Below are 22,894 nucleotides of genomic sequence, written 5' to 3' on the forward strand. Positions count from 1 at the left end.
TTGATTATATTCAAATTTAGCTCAGCGCCTTTGTGGATTAAGCTGAGGAATCAGGGAAAAAAGAAGGCAATTTAGGCTAATGTTATTAAAAAGTGCTCCTTTTCCCAAGAAAAATGGTTTTGTTGACTATTACTTACATTAAATATATCAACACATTCTACGCAGAAGCAGGAATTCTAAAAATTTTGATTGTGTTTTTGTAACTAAGTAATTTTTTTAAATTTTTACACTGTCACATCCTGGTGCTCCTCAACATGTCCTGCCATTGCTCATCTGGACGGTGGGACAAATGATGTTAATTTACACCTGCCAGGTAATTAAGGCAGAGGAGGCCTCACCAAAATTAAAGTCCCATTAGTTGTCACCGAGGTGTGTGAAATTTGTTTTCACGGATTTGACCCATCCCCCTGGGGAGCGGTGAGCTGCAGACACTGCTGCACTCTGGAACCATTTGGTGGTTTAGCCCCCCCCCAACCCAACTCCTTAATGCCGAGTGTGAAGCAGGGAGGCACTGGGTCCCATTTTTAGAATCTTTGGTATGGCTCTGCCTGGATTCTAACCCACGACCTTCCAGTCAGGGCGGACACTGTTCCACAAGGCCACTGAGCTGGTAGGAAGGCAGGCAGGGAGCAGAGCAGTAAGATGAGTAGCTGGGTGAGTTTTAGTTGGTGTGGTGCTGGTTTGTTTCGGTCTCTTTTACCCTCTTTGTCCTCAGCAGTCTTACACTGCTGGGTTTAGTTATTTTAGTTTGGGCTTGGACCTTGGTAGTCTTAGTTTGCGGGTTTTGTTTATTTGTTTTCTTTAGGTGGGTACTTTTAGCTGTGCTGTTTTTGTTGTTTTTTTCTCTCTTTTTGTCCTCAGCAGTCTTACACTGCTGCATTTTATTATTTTAGTTAAGGGTTGGATTTTGGTAGTCTTGATTTGTGGGTTTTACTTATTTGTTTTTTTTTAGGGAGATTAAGTTTAGGCAGTCCTTAGCAGGGAGATGCTGACTCAGACGGTCGACATGGCTGGGTCAGCAGTCTCCCTAACTTATTTTATGATTGGCCAAGGAGCAAATTCCCTTTGTTTTGTCTTCATTTCAACCAGCACACTAATTATTTCGTCTTTGGTCTTTCATTTCAGGACACAGGATTTACTTTATTTAATAAACTGATTTCCTTTTACTCTAATTGGTGTCCAATTGTCATTAGTGTCCCTTTTTGTATTTCCCCCCCTAGACCCGAGCCATGTCTACCTATAGGGGACACAACAACAACAATGCAAATGAAGAAAGTTTTTCCTTTTTTTAAGCATTTAAAGATTACATTTCCTCCAAAGTTCGGTGATGTTTGTTCACAGCAGTTACTGTACGGTAAAGAATGCTTGCCAACACATTAAATTGCAGCATAAATTAAAGCCTGTGGTGTTTTCCCGATGAAAAACATGCTCTCCGAGCAGGAGAAGTTAGCGTTGATAAAATAAACCCTGAAGCAAAATATCTGCAGGTTTTTTTTTTAATGATTCAACTCCGCGGACTGGCCTCCAGCTAAAAGCTATGACTTATGGCTCTCATGAAAATCTCTTAAAACCTTCATCATCAGGTGGTAACGAGGCTGTTATCATTTAGGAGATACTTTGTTTAGCCGAATGTGTTTAGCCCGCTCTCTTCCCTTGTTTATTACAGCTAAAGGCAGCTGGTGGCTGCCAATTACTGCAGCCTCTAGTGCAGGACATTTATGTGGCCCCCGCCGCCACCCATCATGCATCCCACGCTTTGTAGCGCATCAGAAAAGCCCTGCAGTGAATTTGCAGAGACCGGGCCCGTTTGAAAAGCTTCACTCAAGACACACTAGAGCATGAAGTGAAGTTAAACTCCTGAGGAAGTGTCTCAGATGTATTGACTCGTTAACTCGAGTAAGTGAGGAGACATGCTCAAACTTCAAGGGTCTATAGATGTGCTTTGTTTCCTCATTATGGGAAAAACTGCTCGATTTTTACACCAGAATTTAACATGATGGCAATTCTTATTGACTTTTTCCACTTTCTTGTTGGTAAAAAACCATGAAGAGTTTTGACAAAATACATTTGCTGCAGTTTTGTATCCTTGACTTGAATGTGTTGGTTTGTTGTCTGTGTTTTATCTTCCTGGATGGCTGAGCTGTTCCATGCTTTATAAACTGATTGAAAAGAAGGATATTTAATGTGTTTTGTTTTCAAAGTACATTATTTTTCTATTTTTTGTCTGCTTTGTGTATGAAGTGGTAACACTGTTAACTTCCTGTTGTAACTTCTCGCGAGACTCTGTTCTATCGCGAGATCTCGGCACTTTCGTTTTGGGCGCGCTCTGCCCTGTGATGGCATGTGATGAGCGGGAGAGAAATAAAGAAGTGCAAAGGAAACGAACGTCGTGTTTGTTGGATTTTTCATGGTAGCAGAGGATGGTTTCCAACTATAAAATACCGCCGAAGTTGGATGAAACAAGATCATACGAAGGCTGGACAAATGAAGTCGCGATGTGGAGATTGGTTACGGACTTGGATAAAAAGAAACAGGCGCTCGCCGTGGCGCTCGGGCTCGAAGGACGAGCCAGAGAAACGGCTTTGGAAATATCCGCGGATGATCTGAACAAAGATAACGGTATGGAAACTTTACTTGGAAAACTGGACTCGATATTTTTAAGGGAGGAAAAAGACCGAGCTTATGAAGCATATTCCCACTTTGATTCAATATCTAAAGAAAATGTGATGTCCATGGCGGATTACATTATAGAGTTTGAACAAAGATACAATCGGATGAAACACTACGACATGACTCTGCCGGATGCCGTTTTGGCGTTTAAACTACTTGACACAGCCTGTCTTGATGAGAACAGCAGGCAACTCGCTCTCACAGCGTGTGCAGATTTAACATTTGCATCCATGAAGTCCGCATTAAAACGGATTTTTGGAGGGAAAAGTACAGAAGCAAGTAAAAGCAGTGATACACAAGATGGAGTGTTTTTCACTAATCAAAGAGCAGCAGGCAGATTTAAGGGGAGCAGCATTTCATCACAGACCAGACAGCGGCAGCCGCAGCAAGGTACAAATCCAGTTGATAAACATGGAAGAAGAACTAGATGTGCCATCTGCCAGAGCACCTACCATTGGGCTAAAGATTGTCCTCATCGGAGAAATGATGTGAAATTGACAGAAGATGAAGATGTGGAAGAATGCAACATTACATTATTCACTGAAGCAGCTATGACGGAATCAGAGATTTTTCTAACTGAATCACAAGGATCAGCGATCATTGACACTGCATGCACACGTACTGTTTGTGGTGAAAAATGGTTGGAAAGTTACATTAAAGACCTGAACCGGAGCCAAATACACAAAATGATGCAAACAGAATCTCAAAGTTGCAGACCCTTTAGGTTTGGAGATGGCCAAGTTGTGTATTCAAACAGAAAGGTAAAGCTCCCCGCAAAAATTGGGCAAACAAAATGCCACATTGAAAGTGAAGTTGTGCCAGCTGATATTCCGTTGCTGCTGAGTAAAATGTCTCTAAAGAGAGCAGGAACTGTTTTGGACATGGAGAATGACAGAGTTGTCATGTTTAAGGAACAAATACCCCTTGAGCTCACCAGTTCGGGACATTATTGTGTGGACATCAGAGATGAAACTGCAGAAGTGACCTATAGTGAAGCTGAAAGTGAAGTTCTTGTTGTTACAGCAGAGATGTCTCCAAAAGAGAAACAAAAAATACTTCTGAAGCTTCACAAACAGTTTGGCCATGCTTCTGCAGACAGGCTGCAGAGACTCATTCAAAGCTCTGGAAATAATGACAAAGATTGCCTGTCCATTTTGCAGCAGATCATTCACGAGTGTGAGATTTGTCAGAAACATCAAAGGAGTAAACCCAAACCTGCTGTTGGTTTACCCATGGCATCAGAATACAACGAGACCGTAGCAATGGATCTGCATGAGCTGGAGCCAGGCGTTTGGTATCTCCACATCATTGATCACTTCACACGCTTCAGTGCAGGAAACATCGTGAGATCCAAGAAACCTTCAGAGATCATCAATTCCTTCATTCACTCATGGATAAGTGTTCATGGTGCCCCGAAGCGGATTTACACAGACAATGGTGGAGAGTTCAACAATGAGGAAGTCAGAAACATGGCAGAAAGCTTCAACATTGAAACAAAGACTACAGCGGGATACAGTCCCTGGAGCAACGGGTTACTGGAGAGACACAACATGACATTAACTGAGATTCTTCTGAAAGTAAGAAAAGAAAATGGATGTAGTTGGCAAACTGCTCTTGACTGGGCTCTTATGGCAAAAAATAGTATGATCAATGTGCATGGTTATAGCCCACATCAACTTGTGTTTGGTCAAAATCCCAATCTCCCTTCTGTTTTGGTTGATAAACCACCTGCTCTCCAGGATGTTTCCACGAATACAAGAGTAGGGCAACACTTAGCAGTATTACATGCTTCCAGGAAAGCTTTCACTGAGGTAGAATGCTCAGAAAGAATAAGAAGGGCACTACGCAAACAGATCAGACCCACTGATGAGAAGTACGAGACAGGAGACAGAGTGTATTATAAACGAACAGACAGTATTGAATGGAAAGGTCCTGCTGTAGTCATTGGTCAGGATGGGGCTGTCGTGTTTATAAGACATGGTGGAATTCTTGTCAGAGCTCATCAGTCCAGGCTGAGAAAAGTTAATGCACAGGATGAAAATCAACCAGAACAGCTCAGTGTTCCCGTTAATGGGAAAGAAAATGAAAGCACAGAAAAAGATGTGACAGAAAACTCAGAAGATGAATCAGATGTACATGAAAACATAGAAACAGACGAGACAGAAAACTTCATGGAAAATAATGATAATACAGGCTCAGAGAAGGATGCAACAACTGCTGCATCTCCAACTGAAGTGAAACTGAAGACAGGTCAGATCATCACATTCACAAACAGAGGTGATGGCGTTCAGCACACAGCCAGGGTTTTAGGCAGAGCAGGGAAAGCCAAGGGACAGTACAAAAACTGGTACAATGTGCAACATCTTGAACCTGATGGCAGTGAGGGACACACACAGGCGTTAGATATGTCTCAGTTTGACAATCTCCACGCTGAACATGAAAACACAGATTCTGATGTACTGATCACCAAAGATGTTTCTTTTGATGCTGCTAAAAAGCAAGAGTTTGAAAACTGGCGAAACAATGGTGTTTATGAAGAGGTTCCAGATGATGGTCAAAAATGCATCTCCACTAGATGGGTGTGTACACTGAAAGAAACTACAAATGGTATTGTTCCCAAAGCTCGCCTTGTGGCCAGAGGTTTTGAAGAATCAAACATTCATGAGTTACAAAAGGATTCTCCTACATGCGCATCAGAATCACTGAGATTACTTTTGGCTGTCATCTGTCAGAACAAATGGAAAGTCCATTCCATGGACATTAAGTCTGCATTTTTGCAGGGAATGCAGCTCTCCAGAGATATTTACATTCGTCCCCCATCTGAAGCAGGGTTAGACAATGTTTTGTGGAAACTAAAAAAATGTGTTTATGGACTTGCAGATGCATCTCTCTACTGGTACAACAAAGTTAAAGAACTCTTGTTTACCACAGGTGGTAAAGTATCACAAGTTGACCCTGCTGTGTTTTACTGGCAGGATGAGGAGTGTAAGATCACTGGAGTAATGGCATGTCATGTTGATGACTTTCTTTGGGCAGGATCAGAGCATTTTGAAGTTACTGTTATCCCTGTACTCAAATCTGCTTTTCACGTGGGCCGTGAAGAGCATGAGAGTTTCTCTTATGTGGGGATGGAAATCGCTACTGTGAATGGTATGGTACATGTACATCAACACAGTTACATTGAAAATCTCCAACCAGTTCATTTACAGCCAGCCCGAGCTGTACAGAGAGATTCCACACTAAACGAGATGGAAAAAGAAAAATTCAGGTCCAAGATTGGACAGATTTTGTGGGTTGCAAAGCAAACAAGACCAGATGTTATGTTCGATGTTTGTAGTCTGGCATCCAAAATAGAAAAGGCTACAGTTCAGTCCATACATGAAGTTAACAAAGTGATTCGAAAGCTCAAGTCAGAGAAAGTTACACTTAAGTTTCCACATTTGGGCAGCAGTGAAGATCTGAGTTTAGTGGTTTTTAGTGATGCCTCACTGGGTAATCTCCCAGATGGAGGTACACAGGGAGGAACTTTTATTACATTAATGGGGAAAACCGGAAAGTTCTCCCCTCTGTTCTGGCAGTCAAAGAAAATCAGACGTGTAGTGAGAAGTACACTGGCAGGTGAAACCCTCGCTATGTCAGATGGAATTGACAATGCAATGTTTTTGACTACACTTTATTCAGAGCTGACGACTGGAAAACCTGATGTAAACATGCTACCTCTCATCTGTGTCACTGACAACCACTCCCTGTTTGATGCCCTAAAATCTACAAAACAAGTGACAGAAAAAAGGCTGAGGTTGGAAATGAGCAGCATTAAAGAACTTGTGCAAACAAAGAAAATCAAGGAAATATGTTGGTCAGATGCTAAATCTCAACTTGCAGACTGTTTAACAAAAAAAGGTGCTTCACCACTGTCTCTTCTGAAAGCACTAGATGAGGGCCGATGGGTACGTTAAGGGTTATTTGCACCATGTACTTTATGTATGCAACTGTTTATTGTTTAATGTTCAAATGAGGACAACTTAAATTTAACGTTTCTTAAGTGTTGTCTAAATATAATTTTTTTTTAAAGTAAGATGGAGATTGTTAACTTCCTGTTGTAACTTCTCGCGAGACTCTGTTCTATCGCGAGATCTCGGCACTTTCGTTTTGGGCGCGCTCTGCCCTGTGATGGCATGTGATGAGCGGGAGAGAAATAAAGAAGTGCAAAGGAAACGAACGTCGTGTTTGTTGGATTTTTCAAACACAACTATCTTGATCAAAAATATTAGCTATTTAATTGTAAGTGTGACCATCAGACTGTGTCTGAGAGCCGAACTCAGTGGCCCCTCCCCTTTTGACGTTCCAAACAGGAAGTGAACCCTGGTTCAAAGAAGACAAAATCCCATAGATTCCTTTTGAGAAAACTATTACTCAGTTAACGTGTTCTTGATAATCCCCCTTTTTTAAAATTATCTTTCTTTATTAAAACTTATTTAAGCTATAAATTGACCAATCAGATGCCTCGGTAAAAGCAGGTGGTTTTTGATGGTCCCTCTTTGAAACGTTTGAGTGACGGGTCTTGTGTGGCTCGTTTTCAAGTGGTAGGGGTGTGGCCTTCAATCAAGCTCACTCCTGATTGGTGAGAGTGGTTGCCACAGAAACGTGTGCTGCAATTATATGTGCAAAATGTCTTTAATCCTGTACAAGGGCCCTGAAAAACTGCAGAGGATTATAAGAAACGTCTACATAGACCACACAGAACTGTCTAAAATACCGGAAACAGGGGTAGAAGAAGTAGTGAGTTCTGTTGTAAACAAACAAAGCTACAGCATAGCGCGAGATAATCTACTGAGCGTGCTTTTACCCATCCATCCATTCATCCATCCATCCATCTTCTTCCCCTCATCCTGGACTAGAAAACCAACAATAATAGAGGTCATCCAGCCGCTCGTCTTTGTATCGTTTTACTTTATGTACATCGTGTATAACAGGATTTTAATGTTGTTTGAAAGAAGATTGTGGGCAACTAAAAAGAATACTCATGACCAAAAGAATACACAGGAAACCACCAAAAAACTGAATGCTTACAAACGTTAGAAACGTTATCTTAAATAAGCGATATATTGGCGCTTTCTAATCTCATCGCTTTATGCCAATCAATGGGTGGCCACAGCAGCTCCGCCCCAACCAAATACTTTTCAATGGACCTACAACTGATAGTGGCCCCAAGAGGTACGGTTGGGTATTGTTTAATCCAGACCAGGAGGGATGATGTCCTACATGCTTTCCAACTAACCTGTCATTGAAACTCCTTATTGGATAGAGACACTGATCCATGCGATCAACAGCAGATAAGGAAGGTGTTTCTGGAAAACCAGCAGAAGGTTTTAGACACCCCTGGTTTAATAGTCCCATTTAGCAATGAAAACACTCAAAATATCGGACCGTACTCAGTGGAAATGAGACTTTATATTGCACTGACTGTAGAGTAGTGAATGAATTTGGACTCTTTCTTTTTATAAAACACTGTGAACCCACTGTCTGTCTGACTTGATTGAAGGACTCTCTCAACTCTCATGGCTTTTTGATTTAGACAGTTTTACTTTGAGGGTTATTTTAGCAACGGTCAAAGCTCCTCCCTGAGACCTGATTCTGATCTTATCCATTGCATTTTACTCTATGAACCTTTGATATGGACCGAGAGTCGAACAAGCAGCCATTTCTGTGCCTGCAATAAACTATGTTTTGTCACTAATGGACTCTACAAATACTTTGGTTAAAAAAAGCTGAAGTAAATGTGAAAAAGAGTTGTATGTGAAGGGCTGCCAATCTTCCTCTTTTCCTTTTGGCTTTTCCCTGACCCTAACTCTGTCTTCTGTGTCCTCTACTCTAATGCCAGCTACCTTTATGTCTTCGTTCACTGCATCCATCTCAAGACCTCATGCCTGGCAGCTCTAGAAGTTCTGGGAATATATTCAGTTCATTTCTATTAGTGTCTTTTTTGTCTAAAACCCTCTTTTTCTCTGCATTTTGTCAACATTGGAACTATAATCTAAGCAATCCTACAGAAATAGGTATTGGGTTTTATTCATTATTCAGAGAGGATTCGTGTCTTTTTGGAGGAAAACATCATTAAGGGGATTCATTCATTTTAGTGTGAAACTTCACTTTCATTAAGTTTGTTAATTTATTTTTCTTGAACCTAGTCTCACTTTTTTTTTTTTTTTTTATCAAACCCTTTTGGGCTGTACTGTTCCCGACCACAGAGCACCTTTGTTAACATTGAGGTGAGAATAGCTTAATCACTTGGCACGGGCAGGTTCATTACCTTTTTTTTCTAAAGCCATCACCAACACAGGAGAATCTTGATTAGACAATCTTTTCCTACGTATTAGTCATTCAAAAATGGCTCTTTTATTATCCTCGGTGCGTCTCTGATTTCAGAGTGCAACCCTCAAGATTTTTTTAAAGCTCAAGTTTCTGAAATGGTTCTCTAAATCATCATTTGATCATTTGATTAGGCACTTGTAATAACTAAGCCTCCAATAGTGGATTTGAAACCATTTTCTTGTATAATCTGTCCGTTCAAAGATGGATCTGCAGCATCTTTTGCCAAGAGAATCTGGCTACAGAGAAAAAATATGGCGCCTGAAAATTAATAGCCGGAAGTCCCTCCCCATGTTGGAGCCGGGCGCAAAAAAAAAAAAAAACATAATTTGCGCTTGAAATTTTGGGCTGGAAGTCCTCACCCGGAAACCCCCTTTTATAGCTTTCAACCTTTTTTCCTGTTTTTTCTCTCTTTTTTCGACCCTTCGTGATGCTCTGTCACAGATAAAAAAACTGCATTTTGTGGCTCTAATTAACTGATTAAGGGAGAAAATTTGGCATTTCATGGCTCTGATTCGCTAATTCACAGAGAAAAAAAAAGTTATTTCGCGGCTCTAATCAGCTGATTAACCCTTCCCCTATCTTTGGGGTCCAGATGACTCCAACCACATATTGAAATGTGATTTCTTCCATGACAAATGTGGACAAAGGTGGACAGTATTTTATGTCTGCCATAGACATTAGTGAAACTCAAAAATCAATGATAAAAATACGTTCAGCGCACTGTCTTGTGGGGTCCAGATGACCCCACTTTTAATGTAAACAAACCAAGGAGAGCAGAAGGGTTAAGGGAGAAAAAAACAGCAATTCGTGGCTCTAATCAGCAGATTCACAGAGAAAAAACTGCATTTTGTGGCTCTAATTAGCTGATTCACAGAGAAAAAACTGCATTTTGTGGCTCTAGTTTGCTGATTCGGGGAGAAAAAACAGCATTTCAGTGACTTTTTCTCTGCAGGTAAATGGGTGTAGTTATACAAATGTGAACAATTGTTAATATTGACACGAAAGAAATAAAACGATTAAGCGATTTGAAAACGATTTGAAGCTCACCTTGCACCTTAAACTGCTAGTCAGTTACAGTTTATTCACGTTCAAAAGCTTAAAAGCTTATAGTTCTGAAAAGTTTTCAAATATCCTTTTTGAAAGGGTTTCCTAAAGTTATGAAATTTCCGCTTCGGCTATAGATTGATTCTGGTGGCATCCTGCGTGTAAGGCTTCTCCCTTTAGCAGCAAATACAGGAAGACAACATATACTTGAGTAATAGTGATAAGAGAACTGTAAGAATTATGTACTGCAGCACAGAACTGCATATTCAAAAACACTCCTGTCATCCAAACTGCATCGTCAGAGTAATCTGATTCCAGGCCTGGAGGTGTCATAGAACGACCTGTCTCCCGTAAGCACATAAACAACTCACAGTGCGTTTCTTTTAGGATGAGTTTGTGCACGTACGCGTGATAACGAGCATCCACGCCCCGAGCGGTAATCTGCTAACGCGGTGCTGGAGCGCCGTTAAAAACACGCCCTCGACTACTGCTGCGCGCCCGTGTCAGGCGGGGGGGGGACAGAGCGAACAAGCAAAGCCACACTTTTAATTGTTGTAATGCATCCGTGCGCAAGAGGAGGAAAATGAAAAAGATGAAAGCGATGTCTGTGTTTGGACACGACTGAATGGCGGAGCCTGCGAGGCTGCGTGAGCGTGCAACATTAATGCTGAGCTGTAATTAATCTGGCACAGACACACGCTCAGGTGTCAGACTATCTGTGAGCTGGTTGTTAACCACAACTGCATGCGGCCCCTCTGTCACTGTCATCAACCTCCTCCTATCAGCCGGTAGCTGTTTGTATGTTTGTGTGTGTGTGTTGCCAGTTGTGGCAGATCAATATCACAGACTGAGAGATCACAGGAATGCTTAGTGCCCATAAATGACTTCTTGCTCGTGTGTGTGTGTGTGTGGTTGATGGTATCCAATGACTGAGAACAGGGGAAATGGGAGGTGGATGGATAGTTGAGTGAAGGGAGGAAAGCGATGACTTGATGAATCCCATTTTCTGCTCCGTGCCTCTCGCCTGTCTCCGGCTTCTCGCTCTGGTTTGTGTCTGATCCGGGATCTGATGGTGCTCTTACAAGAGTGGATATGGGAAACAGAATAATGACACAGATTTTACATCTTTGTTCCATTATTCATCCAGCTTTCCTTTCCTCTTGTCTCCATTCTTAGCTTTTAATCTTTTTTTTTCCCCTCACTCTCGCCTTCTCATCTTGTCTTAGATTTTGTTGTTATCTTAAATTAATTTTAAGACATCTTTTCATTTTTAATTCATGCTGGAGCCTCATTTACCAGAATGTGCCGGTTTTTGTGTCATTTTTTTCCTGTTGCTTTTGAAAAGTGAGCATTTGTCTTGATGATACATGATGAAGAAGGCCCATTTTTCACTGAAGGAAATCTACAAAAGGTACAAGTCAGCCGGCAGCTAAAATTTATCATCCTTGTAGCATATTCTGGGATGCAGTTTGCAAATCTGCATGGAGTAACCCAACTCTTCTAAATCCAAGCCTCTACATGTGACCAAAAACCAAACTGTCTTCTTTGACAATAGTAGGCTGGCCTGCTGGAACTTTCTCAAATGATTTCTGTTTTTTTTTTTTTTTTTTTATAATGGCGCCAGAAATCCCATCTGGGGTTCCATAGAGCGACCTTTGTTGTAGCCATGCTAGCAGTTCACGATACAAGTAATATGTGTAATATTGGCAATCACTCTCTCAATGATAAGACAACCAAATATCAAATTTCCATTTCAATGCAACAGTTTTATTTAAATAAATGTCAACAAACTTGAATTATTCTCAAAAAGACCCACATTTAGGAGGCTGTTATCTTACCACTTAAACACATAGATAAGCCATTAAAGAAGGAATGTTTTGAGTTTTTAATTTCTTCTCCAGTTTGGAAGAAACTGTAACAAATATAAAAAAATCGAACATGACATGTAGTAAAATAACAGTATTTTATCGACACTTTAACGTACGAATCCTAAACAAATAAAACAAAAATATGTTATTCTGTATATAAACAACATGACAAACTTACAGCGTTGCCTTGACAGAGCTTCAGTGTGGTAGTGACAGATATCTTAAACCACATGCTGGATTTCACCTGCTCTGATGACATGAAACCGGAAGTTGTTATTTCCGGTAAATTTACTTTTCTATTTTTTTATTTTTTTTTGTTTCTTTTTTCTTCAACTTTTTGATAAACCTCTATCAACATATTAACCTAATAACTAAATCAAAAATTGCCTCAAGACAACACAGAGACATTTAACATTATGTGTAAAACCGACTATTAATTTTGTTAAATACTTCAAGCTGCCATAAGTTTGTATTCAGCATGTGTGTAAACATTTAAAGTAGACATTTATCTTAATTTATGCCTTCTTTTGCGATACATGTATTGCACAGACCAATATCACGATAATGATGAATTTGCAATCTACTGAGGGGGGCTAGTCTTGGTCAATTTCATGTTATTTCTTGGGTTTTCTTAGATGTGTGGTGGGATCCGGTTGCCTGGATTCTTCCCGCCAGTGCTCAGGCTAAAGTAAGACAGAATTGTAATGCTCTATGTTGACCCTTTGGTTGAGGACGTGTCAAATCTAGAAGTAGGTGGATAGTGGGACACTAAGCAGTTTAGATACTTTATCCATGTGGGGAAAACTTCCTGTCAGAAGTACTAGAATGGGCTTACCCATTGTATGAAGATGAGTCACACAGAAAAAAACGTGTTGTGAATATAATCCAAAATCACGACAAATGATTGTTTGTTTACTAGTACTTCCTAAAGAAATGGCGGGTTCTACGTGAAATCTACCTGAGTTTGGAGTCTTGTGAGGTCGACATCAGATCCTGTGACTGTAGCAGGACCGTAGCTAAAGTGAGTGACCAGATGCAGTGTGAGCCCAGTCTTTTTCTTTTTACTTTTTCGTTAATCTTCTTAAAGATTTTCTTGTTGTTTCTCAACACTTACTACTTTTGGTGCCAACTTGTCTGCAGCCAAGACACTCTGGGGGGCTTAACTTTGTTAAGTCTGGGTGCTTAACTTTTGGTTAATTCTTTTTAAAAATGCACAACCAAAATCATAATTATGAAATATTACAGGTTGAACTAATAATTTAACATCTGTATGCCTTTCATGTTCTTTTTGTTCTAAGGGCTGTGCTTTAACTGTGAAGATTTGGTTTTGCTGTTTGTTTGTTTGCTTTCCCAACTTTATGTATTATAAATAAAACCACTATTAAAAAAAAAATGCACAACCATTAGGAGATGTAGTGATGTACGGGTAATATGCTTTTAAGTTTCCCACATTCATATCTGAACTGATATGTAGGTCAGTTCCTAAATGAATGAACAGAAATAGCTCACTGTGAAATAATTTAACTTTTAAACATACACATTTTTTTGTAGAAAACTTTTAGATGTTTGTGATTTAAGGTTATTTATTTCCAAAGTTAGAAGAACTTTGTTAAAAAAAATCCACATTTTCTTTTTCTTTAATTCACTGTTCTCTTCTCTGTTGACAATTTTAAACCCAACTCTTCTCCATTTCATTAATTCTAATTTTAATTCTGGCAGAATCCCTTTTTTGTACATCAGCTGAATCTAACATTTGCTAGCAGTTGTTTTGTAACAGCTCATCCCTTTAAGGCGCCGAGCCTACTTTTGCATTCTGTTCTGAGAAGCTCTTCCTTATTTCTTTCCTTCTTGTGCCATTTTGCATTGTCAGGCTGCATCCTCTCGCCATTGATCTCCTGTCCAACTTCCTGGGGCCCGGGGTGTCTCCCCATCTTTCTCATTGTTGCTTCTCCTTTTTGACTTATTTTTTCTTTATTTTTTCTTTTTTTTTCCATAGCATTGGATGTCTTCTTTCTAAACAACTTGACTCTATTTCGTTCATTCATCTAAGTTAAAAAAAGGAGCTCCATTCCAGTAATTTGAATGAATATGTTGCAACAATACACGGTTGAAATTATCCAGCTCATCTTGATCTATCTTTTCCACAGCTCTGATTAGGTTGTTTCCCATCCTCTCTGGGAGTGTAGCACTCTGTGGCTAATTGGCAAATTCAATCAAAGTGACAAATGAAGAGAGGAGAAACTGACCTTTTGGAGAAAGTCATTGCTCTCCTGTCTGTTCAGATGTCTTCTTCTTTTCCTCTCATTTTCTGCTTCGTCTTTCCTTTTGCATTTCCTCGGTTAAATTCCCCTTTCTCTCATCTTTATTTTCTTCCATCTCACATTGTCCTGACGTTTTCCCTCTCTCCTCCCTCTGTGTGAAATGAGTTGCTTGTCATTCCAATTTATTTTGACAACTTATTCCTTAACTTGTCAGGAGTAAATTGCAGTGGGCAAATAAATGCTATGTATGCTCGCACACAATTCTTGACTGTTCTGGTATGTGTCTATTTCTTTTTTTTTTCTTCTACCACCACCTCTGGCTTAAAAACCCACTTCTCCCCAAACCGGCTATTGAGGGAAGCAGAAAAGCAATGGTCCGGAGCAGAACAATGGTTGCCTCTGTGGAGTGGTGGAGTCGTTTATCTGTTTGAAGCCCGAGCATCTCCCACTCGTTTCCCATCCGCCAACCGTGACTGATGGCGCAACCACGCCGCGTCGGGATCTACATTACAGCATGACCTCTCTGTGTCAAGCGCGCTTGCTAATGGCTGCACTACTGTCATTCATCACTGCAATGGTCTTAGAGATGTGAGTGATCGGCTGAAGATGCCAGCAGATTTTTGCAGGTGGAACGACACTTTTAAGCATGAAATTACAGCAATTAAGGTCTGCCTTTTTTATTTTTTAACCTTTATTGTAAAAGTATTTACTCCACTTTTTTTTTTTTCAAAATAAGATGTGAATCAGTAGCTAAGTAGAAAAGCTTTTTTAAAGTAACATTATTTGAACAGGTGTTTTTTTTTTCAATCTGGCAATGCAAAAATAGATAAAGCCATTGCCATTAGCCAAGACTTTTCAATCATCAGAATGGGTATAATGCAAAGCTCATGCTTGCATTCCAGCACCCTGCTTGTTTTCCATTTCTCAAGCTCTATTTACCTCTAATTTTCTGGATCAGAGCAATCGAGGTTCTGATTGACCGAACACAACTGATCCAGCAAATCAGCAGCAAGTAGTAAATCTATGTACATGTATACTGGAACGGGAAGTTTATCTAAAGGTAACACTTTAGATGAGGTGCTGCAAAACACCCAATATAATGTTGATAAAGATAGTTCATACATTTAAGATTGTAAACAATTTGTTAATATGGTCTTTGTAGACAGTGGTCTCACTTTAGATGTTAATAAATCTTTTAAAATATCTTCCCTTTGCATTCCATAAGGGGTTTCCTTGGATACTCAATGCTACCTGAGGTCTCACATCTTCCACATCTTCTGGTTCTCTTCTTTTCTTAACACACACACAGATGTTAGTCTATGAAATCAATATGATATATGCCGGAAAGGCTAATATTTCATGGATAAATCTACACGTCCCGATTGGATTTCCAATTATTAGATAACTTCAGTTTTTAGATGATCTTGTTTACATGGTCACTTTAAAAATGTGATGATTATCAGACATGTGCGTGTTAACAGGCTGAGTGTCAGTGAGGCTGGAGGCAGCAGAGCTGAAGATGCTATTCTATCTGGGAATGATAAGGCCGGATCGGATCAGGAAGGAGAACATCAAAGGGACAGCGTATGTTTGATTTTTTTGGAAGATAAAACCAGAGAAGTCAGATTGAAATAGAGGTTTGTGGACTCGTTTTAAAAAGACTTGAAGCTTTATTGTCAAGGAAGAAGATGTGGCGGGAGCAGCGGAAAGCTATTCTTTCTGCAACTTAAAGGGCAGCCATCTTTGAAGGTTTTGCTTCTCTGTTCATTTCTCGGCTCTCCAGCCTCTTCCAGGGTTGAAGGTGAAGGAGCAGACATGCCCCTCTGACAAGCATTCACCGCCATAAATGAATGAGTCTAAACAGCTCTCTGTGTGCTAGTGCTGAGCTCTTTTTCCTCTGACCCCGAGCTGCTCCCTGGAGTCATTAGTACGCACTTTTTAGCACTCCGTGGGCACTACATAGTGAGCCTAAATACAAGTTTCACTTCCTACAACTTTAACACGTCTCTTCTTCACAGTTTGAAAAAATAAACTCCTTGATCATTGATCCAAGTTCAGACAGTTAATGGCCTCACACAAGAGGATCAATCTGTGGTTCTCAGCAAGTGTGATGAGATCCCAGCCTCCATTCGCCCAGGGATGAAGAGTCAATTCGGTCAGGGGACATCGAACCATTTGCCCTGTAGATTGCCTTGTTAAACATCACTTGTCTACCTTTCAAAATCTCTCTAGACCTTTTATCTGTCTTCTCCAATAATATCAGCCACTAGTGGTGCAGAGCATTACAGCAGTCGCCTCTGAACTTCAAAGTGCTGTGCTCTTTTTTTTAATGGGGAGCATGTCTGATTACTTAAGAGCCCCAGGTGCCATCGCTTGGCTCGAGTACGAGCTTCTCTTATTCCTCCTATCATCTGAAGAGCTTTCTGTTGGTCCCACTGCATTCTGCATCTATTGTCTGATTGCATCGCTGCCGTCGGATGCCGTCCTTTCTCACTGATTGCATCCTTTTTACCGTGAGGGGGAATCAGGGAGGAGAAAGTGGACTGGTTTTCATAAAAAAGCTCAATTCTTTAAGGGGTTTCGGCGCTCCTTCTTTTTATTAATCCACTTTGTTTTCACACGTTCCTCAGTCTCATCAGACACATTTACATATCCTCGTGTGGACGGGCTCTGAAGTGTAGGTGGCACTTGCATTTGTGCTATTAATGTGAATATGCAATAGGTGTTTTTCAGAGGGTGGGCTGGCTACAATATGAACGTTTGTCACTGAACAAACTGCACTTTGTTAACAAATGATTATCTGTTTGAATCAAAATGAATCAGGTAATCTCATTCACGAGGTAAATTTTGAATTTATCATATACAATTTAAATAAAAATACATAATTCCTACCCTTTTTGTTGGATTTGGTCATGTTGGAGCATGTTTTGGGGTAAAAAGTGCAGCACTTTCCCTTTTTTTCAGCTCCAATATGTTTCTGAAAACAAAAAAAATTTATGTATTTAAGGTTTTTTGAATTTTTTCCCCATTTCAACAAAAAAACAGTTTTTTATTAACATGAAAAAATGATGATTTTCTGAATATGGCCTTTCAGCATGTTGTTGCAAAAGGGCCTCAAACAGCAAGTGGCATTTGAGCACTCATTATCCATCACAACATCAGCCAAGAAGCACAAATTGATTCTTAGTAGCTGCCTAGGAAGAGCTCCAAGTCTTTCCCCCTGCATATGTTGAACAGATTGCACTTAACTTTGCATTACGGTGCATTAAAGAGCATAATCATCAAAACAGTTTTAATTTGCAAACCAAAAAGAGTTGGAGTTGAGGCTGCTGCTAGAAGTCTGTCAATACGATATGTATTGCGATACATGTGTTATGATAAATACGTAACCCGATAAACAGTACCCGACAATATTTTACTGTTTTTTTTTCTAATTATGACTTTAAAATAATCTGAAAATTAATAAATTTGTCACATTAGTAAAATTGTAAAATAGTAGTTATTTAGAGATCGGAACATTCATTTTTTTCTTCATCCCATCCCTGTTTTGAGCTGGAAAAATAATGTACGTGTTAAAAAAAGAAGTACATTATTGATATTCAAGTCTTGAAATGTGTATGTGTGTCTTAACACTTAAAATATAGTGGTTAAATGTGTACTTTGTATGGTTTTATGTAAGTATATATGTGTGCTCAGGCTCAAAATAAATAAAAAAAAATGCTAATGTATCTCACAAAACAGGTTCCTTACATCTAAACAAATTCTTGGTGCTTTTCTTAGGTAAGTAGTGAGCAGCGCATGGACAGTCCACACAACCAGGAGGAAAGATTTACGAGTGTATTGAGGTGCGACAGACAAATTACAGGCAACTCCAGTCTGGCAGACAAAAATCCAGAAACATGATATACAAGAACAGTGTAACTCAAATCCACAAAGCAAACAGATCCGAGAGCGAGAGCTCGGTTGGGGGCAGAAACGTTGTCTGGAGAATGAACTGTAGCATCAGGGGGCAGAAACGGGTTGGAGACAGAAATGAATGCTGAGACCTGCAGAGAATCTGCTAGGAAATGGTGATGGAAGAGAAACAGACGGAGCAGAAATACACTTTTGACCGGGTGAAAACCAAGGGTGTGATTTGAATACAGAACACCAGGAGTAGAAAGAAAAGTAGGTAAGGGGTGTGAGGATCACTAGAGCACAAATGTAAGTGCATAAATAAGTCATGGTGCTACAAACCTTTTATTTGGAGGGTTAACTGCATGCTTGCCACAACAGATAAAGCCAGGAACTGAAATTAAATACAAGTGCAGCGAGCCAGACTTCTACTAAAACAATAAATATACACAGTGACTTAAGCTGTTGTCATAAGTGCCCTTATGGGTGGATACAGGCTGAAAAATGGGCAAACCTGTACGAGGTTCTGCACCATTTATCAAGGTCATAGACCAATTAGTGACCCTAAACATGGGATACGTCCATGCTGCAGACGATAGGTCATAGTAAACACTTACAAGACATAAAATAATAAATTAGGGGGAAATAGATGAGACACGGGCGTGTCAAATAAACGTTTAATTTTATTTAACCCTTCTCAAATTATGGAGACTGCACTAGGAGCCTGTTAGTGCTGTTCATGTGATAAGTGTGGGCTGCTTGTGCACAACCTGACTGTTAGAAATAAGGACATTAGACAGAGTAGTTTTTAATGACATCCTATTGCTGTTCTACTCATACTTATGTATCGGGTATTCATGTGAGGTCATTGGGGTACAGAACTGGGACCCTACTAACGACTAGAGCAGAGGGCTACAACCTTCTACTCTGAAACAGCCATTCGGGTTGATTTCTCACTGAATACAACCCAGTAGGAGCCACAAAGTCTTTCTTAACCCTCTAAAAGAATAAGACACTGATTTGTATTTATGCTACTGTTACTACTGTGATGAATATAAATTAACTGTTGTTTGTTTTTCATGAATAAAGCATAAATATTAAAAGACAATTGCCTTAAAAAAAATCGACAGAAGTTCATGTGAGTTCCTTTCAAAAAAAAGACACCCTGTCACATATGATTATCTCAATGCAGCAAGTGTAATTTAAGCAGTGATTAAATAGAAATACAGATCATTTTACTATTTTTGGTGCATCAAAGGTAAATTTTACAAACCAAAATTAAATCTGAGCTAATTAATTAAGTACTTGTTGACGTCCATTGATTTTCTGTAGGACAGGACGCACAAAAAGTTGTCAGTGTTGTAGTTTGGCTTGTAGTACTGTCCTACAACTGTTTTTTATGAGTTAAAGTTTGAGTTTGTTTGCATATTTTTCCTCTACTACTTTCTCACTTTTTACTTTACAGTTAATTTTTAAATGTAAAAACTTTTTTTTTTTATTTTTCTTTAACCAGAGAGTCACGTATGGCTCTGGAGCCGCACGTTGTAGAGTCCTTTACTAGAGTGTGTTGTCATGGCACCGTTTCACAACATCACCCATAGGTCCGTACTGCTTCCAGTAGCCTTGCCAATCCTCTGTTACAGCTAAAACATAGAAAATACACTCTTCCCTCATTTATTTAATTCAATTCAGTGTTATTTATACAGCCCAACATCACAATACAGTGTCTCAAAGGGCTTCACACCGGTCATTATACAAAAACATAATGTCAGTATAAACAATAGCTGGTTGCTAAACTAAACTGGGCATCCCTGCCCTTAGACCCTCCTTTTCAGTTAGGAGAAAGTCCTTAAAAAAAACTGATTCCAGGGAAAAAAAGAAACTTGAGGGATGTCCACATGGACGAGAGATCCTATCCCAGGATGGATGGGCGATGTACCAGGACTGTTCAAGAAGAATTAGCTCATCTAACTCTACAACTACATGTTTGAATAGTGTAGCAGATGAGCTTCATCCAGATGGAGCTGGTACCGCTGGGGGAGGGAAACGAGCCAGAGGTGAAGTCCACGGGCAAGAACAGAAGCACAGACAAGGCACCTGGAATCTGGAATCTCTCCGAACAACAAATGAATCACACTGCACCAAACAGAGGCATGACGACCTAAATAAAAAATAGATGATAAAGAATAGACCGAATGAAAATAGAGGGCAGAACCCCAGTGAACCACACTTTCTCCAACTTCTGGCAGCCTACTAGCAACATTTATTGTGGGAGTTATGTTCTAAAAAAAAAACACAATAGGGGAAATGTATGAAATAGGATTACATTGGTATGTTCCGTTTTCATGACGTCCCTTAATGTGGTTGTACAAGTCTAAATGGCACTGTAAGACTCATCTGCGCTCCTCTTCAGATGCGACCCTCCACGGGTTCGGACAACCCAAAAACCCACAGCACCCCTATAGGTCAACCCCTTTACCGATGCATGTGACTAAGGTCTCACTGATAGCTTTCATTTGCAGCTTAGGCTGACAGTACAGGTTCTGGAAATCACAGTAATCCTGTTTTATCTGTTTCTGGTGTCTCATAAATCTGAAGCTGGAGCTTCCGCACAAGAGCTGCACTTCTCTTCTTGTGTCTGACTGTAGGGCAGGCGACAGATTCCCTCATTTGTTCTCCATTTTAAAGAATTGTCCACTAAAATATTCAGTCTCTGCATATTTGACCCACGGAAAAAAAAGAAGAATCAATATTTCTTTGATTTGGATAACAAAGTTTGCACATCTGAAGAACTTTGTACTTTCTGTTCTTTGGAGTTGTCAAAGAGTCCCTCTAATTGTCTCTTGTCTGTAGCTGCAGGTTGAACTTTGAATGACACCAAAAGCCAAGTTCAACCTCTCTTTCAGTTCAGCACTTTCTAATGGTTCCTTCCCTGTGCAAAATAATTAGAGGCTTTTTAAATGTCACCGAGCCATCAACGCGATGCTGTAATTAAAAAAGAAAAACCTTTATCAGTATCTAAATGAATTGGCTCTGTAACCGCACACGCTTTGTACCTTCACCGACTGTGGTGGAGCGCCATGCTGTCATCCGCCTAATGAATCACGCCGGACTTTCTGTCCTTGGTTGAAGTGTAATGAAGGTTTGATGCATTAAATGGGGAATATTTGCTGACATGTTTTTGTTCCTGTCATCTTGTTTTTATCTTATCAAAGGTAGATTTCATCTTTGTTAGATCGTCAGTAAAATTGATCAGACAATGGTGGCTTTCTTTTTATAACCTCTCAAAATTATTGAGATTTCAGGGAAGCAACTTTTCTTTTTATTGAGGGTCGGTTAAGTGTTATTCACATGCACCTTTTGGCGGGTACCCGTAGGGTGCTGCAGGTTTTTGGGTCGTCCACAACCATGCATGAAAGGTTGTAGAGGGAGTGTGCTGCAGTTCGTATGTCTGTCCACCTCAAGGAACGCCATGAAAATGGAACATATGTTTATCTTCCATGGTTTTGCAGATTTTTTTTGTGACATTTTGCATACTTTTTACAGAAAACTGTTCTGCACTCCAATTGGTAATCAATCTCCATGCCCAATCTCCTGGACAAAAAGCTTTCAGTTTGACAAATCTACACAAATCTTTGATCACAATCAGATTTGTGTTATTCTAAAATGCTGAACTCATTTTTCTAAGAAAGGTTGAACACCATTAAACACCAGGTTCCAACTACTGTAGGTAATATTTACTATGTAATCTGCACCAAAATATAAACAAGAGTTCACTGTATTGTCTTTGGAGTAAGCATAACATGAAGTATTTGCAAGGCCAATGTAAGTTGCCCATACTTATGAAGTCCAGATGATCTTTACACCTCTCTCTAGTCATTAGTAAGGTGTGACTACTGGCTCCTTACTGGCGGTGCACAAATACTACGCTCAGATTATTTCATTTATCTCATTTCTAATAGGTTGAACACGGGAAGTGCACACATGTACTTATCATGTGAACAGCACTAACGGACTCCTTGTGCAAACCACAAGATTTGGGAGGGGTTGAAAAAAAGGAAAAATCTGTACGACACCCTTTGGCATGAGGGATGGCGCATCAGTCCAGCAGTATCGTGATTTGAGAACTGCATTGCGCACAAAGCTAAAAAAATCTGAACTTTGTCTATGTTGGATCAGCCAATCAGGGACTCACCTTTAGGCATGTGATTTGTTCAGTGACTCGATCAGCAGGTGGAATTCAAATCCAACATCGTCCATCCATCCATCCATCGTCTTAATCCATCGTCTTAACCCACTATATCCCTTTTGGGACCATGGTGTTGCTGAAGCCAGTCCTGACTTCTATTGGGCAAAGGCGGGGTGCACCTTGGACAAGTCGCCAGTCAGTCGCAGAGCCCATGAGGGCACCCACCATGCCGGCCCCGGATGTCTGGCTGGCGGGTAGACAGAGAGTCGCTGTGGCCTGCAGAGGTCACAGCCTGCTCAGGCATTGACTAGTCGCTCACAACTGTACCGTAGAAAAAAATGGGCTTGAACTTTTTGGTTCTTCAGGCTAACTGAGCGGTCTCGCCCCGTACGTTTGCGATTTTTCACCTGCCGACAGCCTGTATCCACCTGTAGGGCAGTAGTTTGTAAGGCTTCATGCATCTGATGTTTTACCTCACATCCTGCACTCTTCAGCAAAAGGTTAAACATTCACCATAAGCACTCAAAATGATCACATTGTGAAATTCACCTTGAATGTAGAAAATCTTTTTTTTTTTTTTTTTTTTTTTTTTTTTT

The 22,894-nt window shown here is 40.1% G+C and overlaps 2 protein-coding genes across 5 annotated transcripts in view; both read left to right on the top strand.

Annotated features, from left to right (window-relative positions):
• The window catches only part of si:ch211-186j3.6 (neural-cadherin), a 482,505-nt gene that overhangs the window by 95,782 nt on the left and 363,829 nt on the right, over window positions 1-22,894 (top strand). The gene's annotated exons all lie outside the window — the stretch shown is intronic.
• LOC112160462 lies at window positions 833-6,889 on the top strand. The gene is made up of 2 exons (XM_024294977.2): window positions 833-5,345; window positions 6,571-6,889. Exons 1-2 carry the CDS (start codon window positions 2,421-2,423, stop codon window positions 6,592-6,594), a joined length of 2,949 nt encoding a protein of 982 aa, XP_024150745.1. The 5' UTR covers window positions 833-2,420; the 3' UTR covers window positions 6,595-6,889.

Source organism: Oryzias melastigma, linkage group LG3, assembly GCF_002922805.2.
Source record: "Oryzias melastigma strain HK-1 linkage group LG3, ASM292280v2, whole genome shotgun sequence".
NCBI classification, from domain to species: domain Eukaryota; kingdom Metazoa; phylum Chordata; class Actinopteri; order Beloniformes; family Adrianichthyidae; genus Oryzias; species Oryzias melastigma.

What these genes read in the sequence shown, in the direction of transcription:
- LOC112160462 (XM_024294977.2), top strand. Translation starts at nt 2,421, where the DNA reads ATGGTTTCCAACTATAAAATACCGCCGAAGTTGGATGAAACAAGATCA. An exon ending in ACATTCATGAGTTACAAAAG is followed by an intron (nt 5,346 to 6,570) that starts GATTCTCCTACA and finishes TAACAAAAAAAG; the next exon opens with GTGCTTCACCACTGTCTCTT.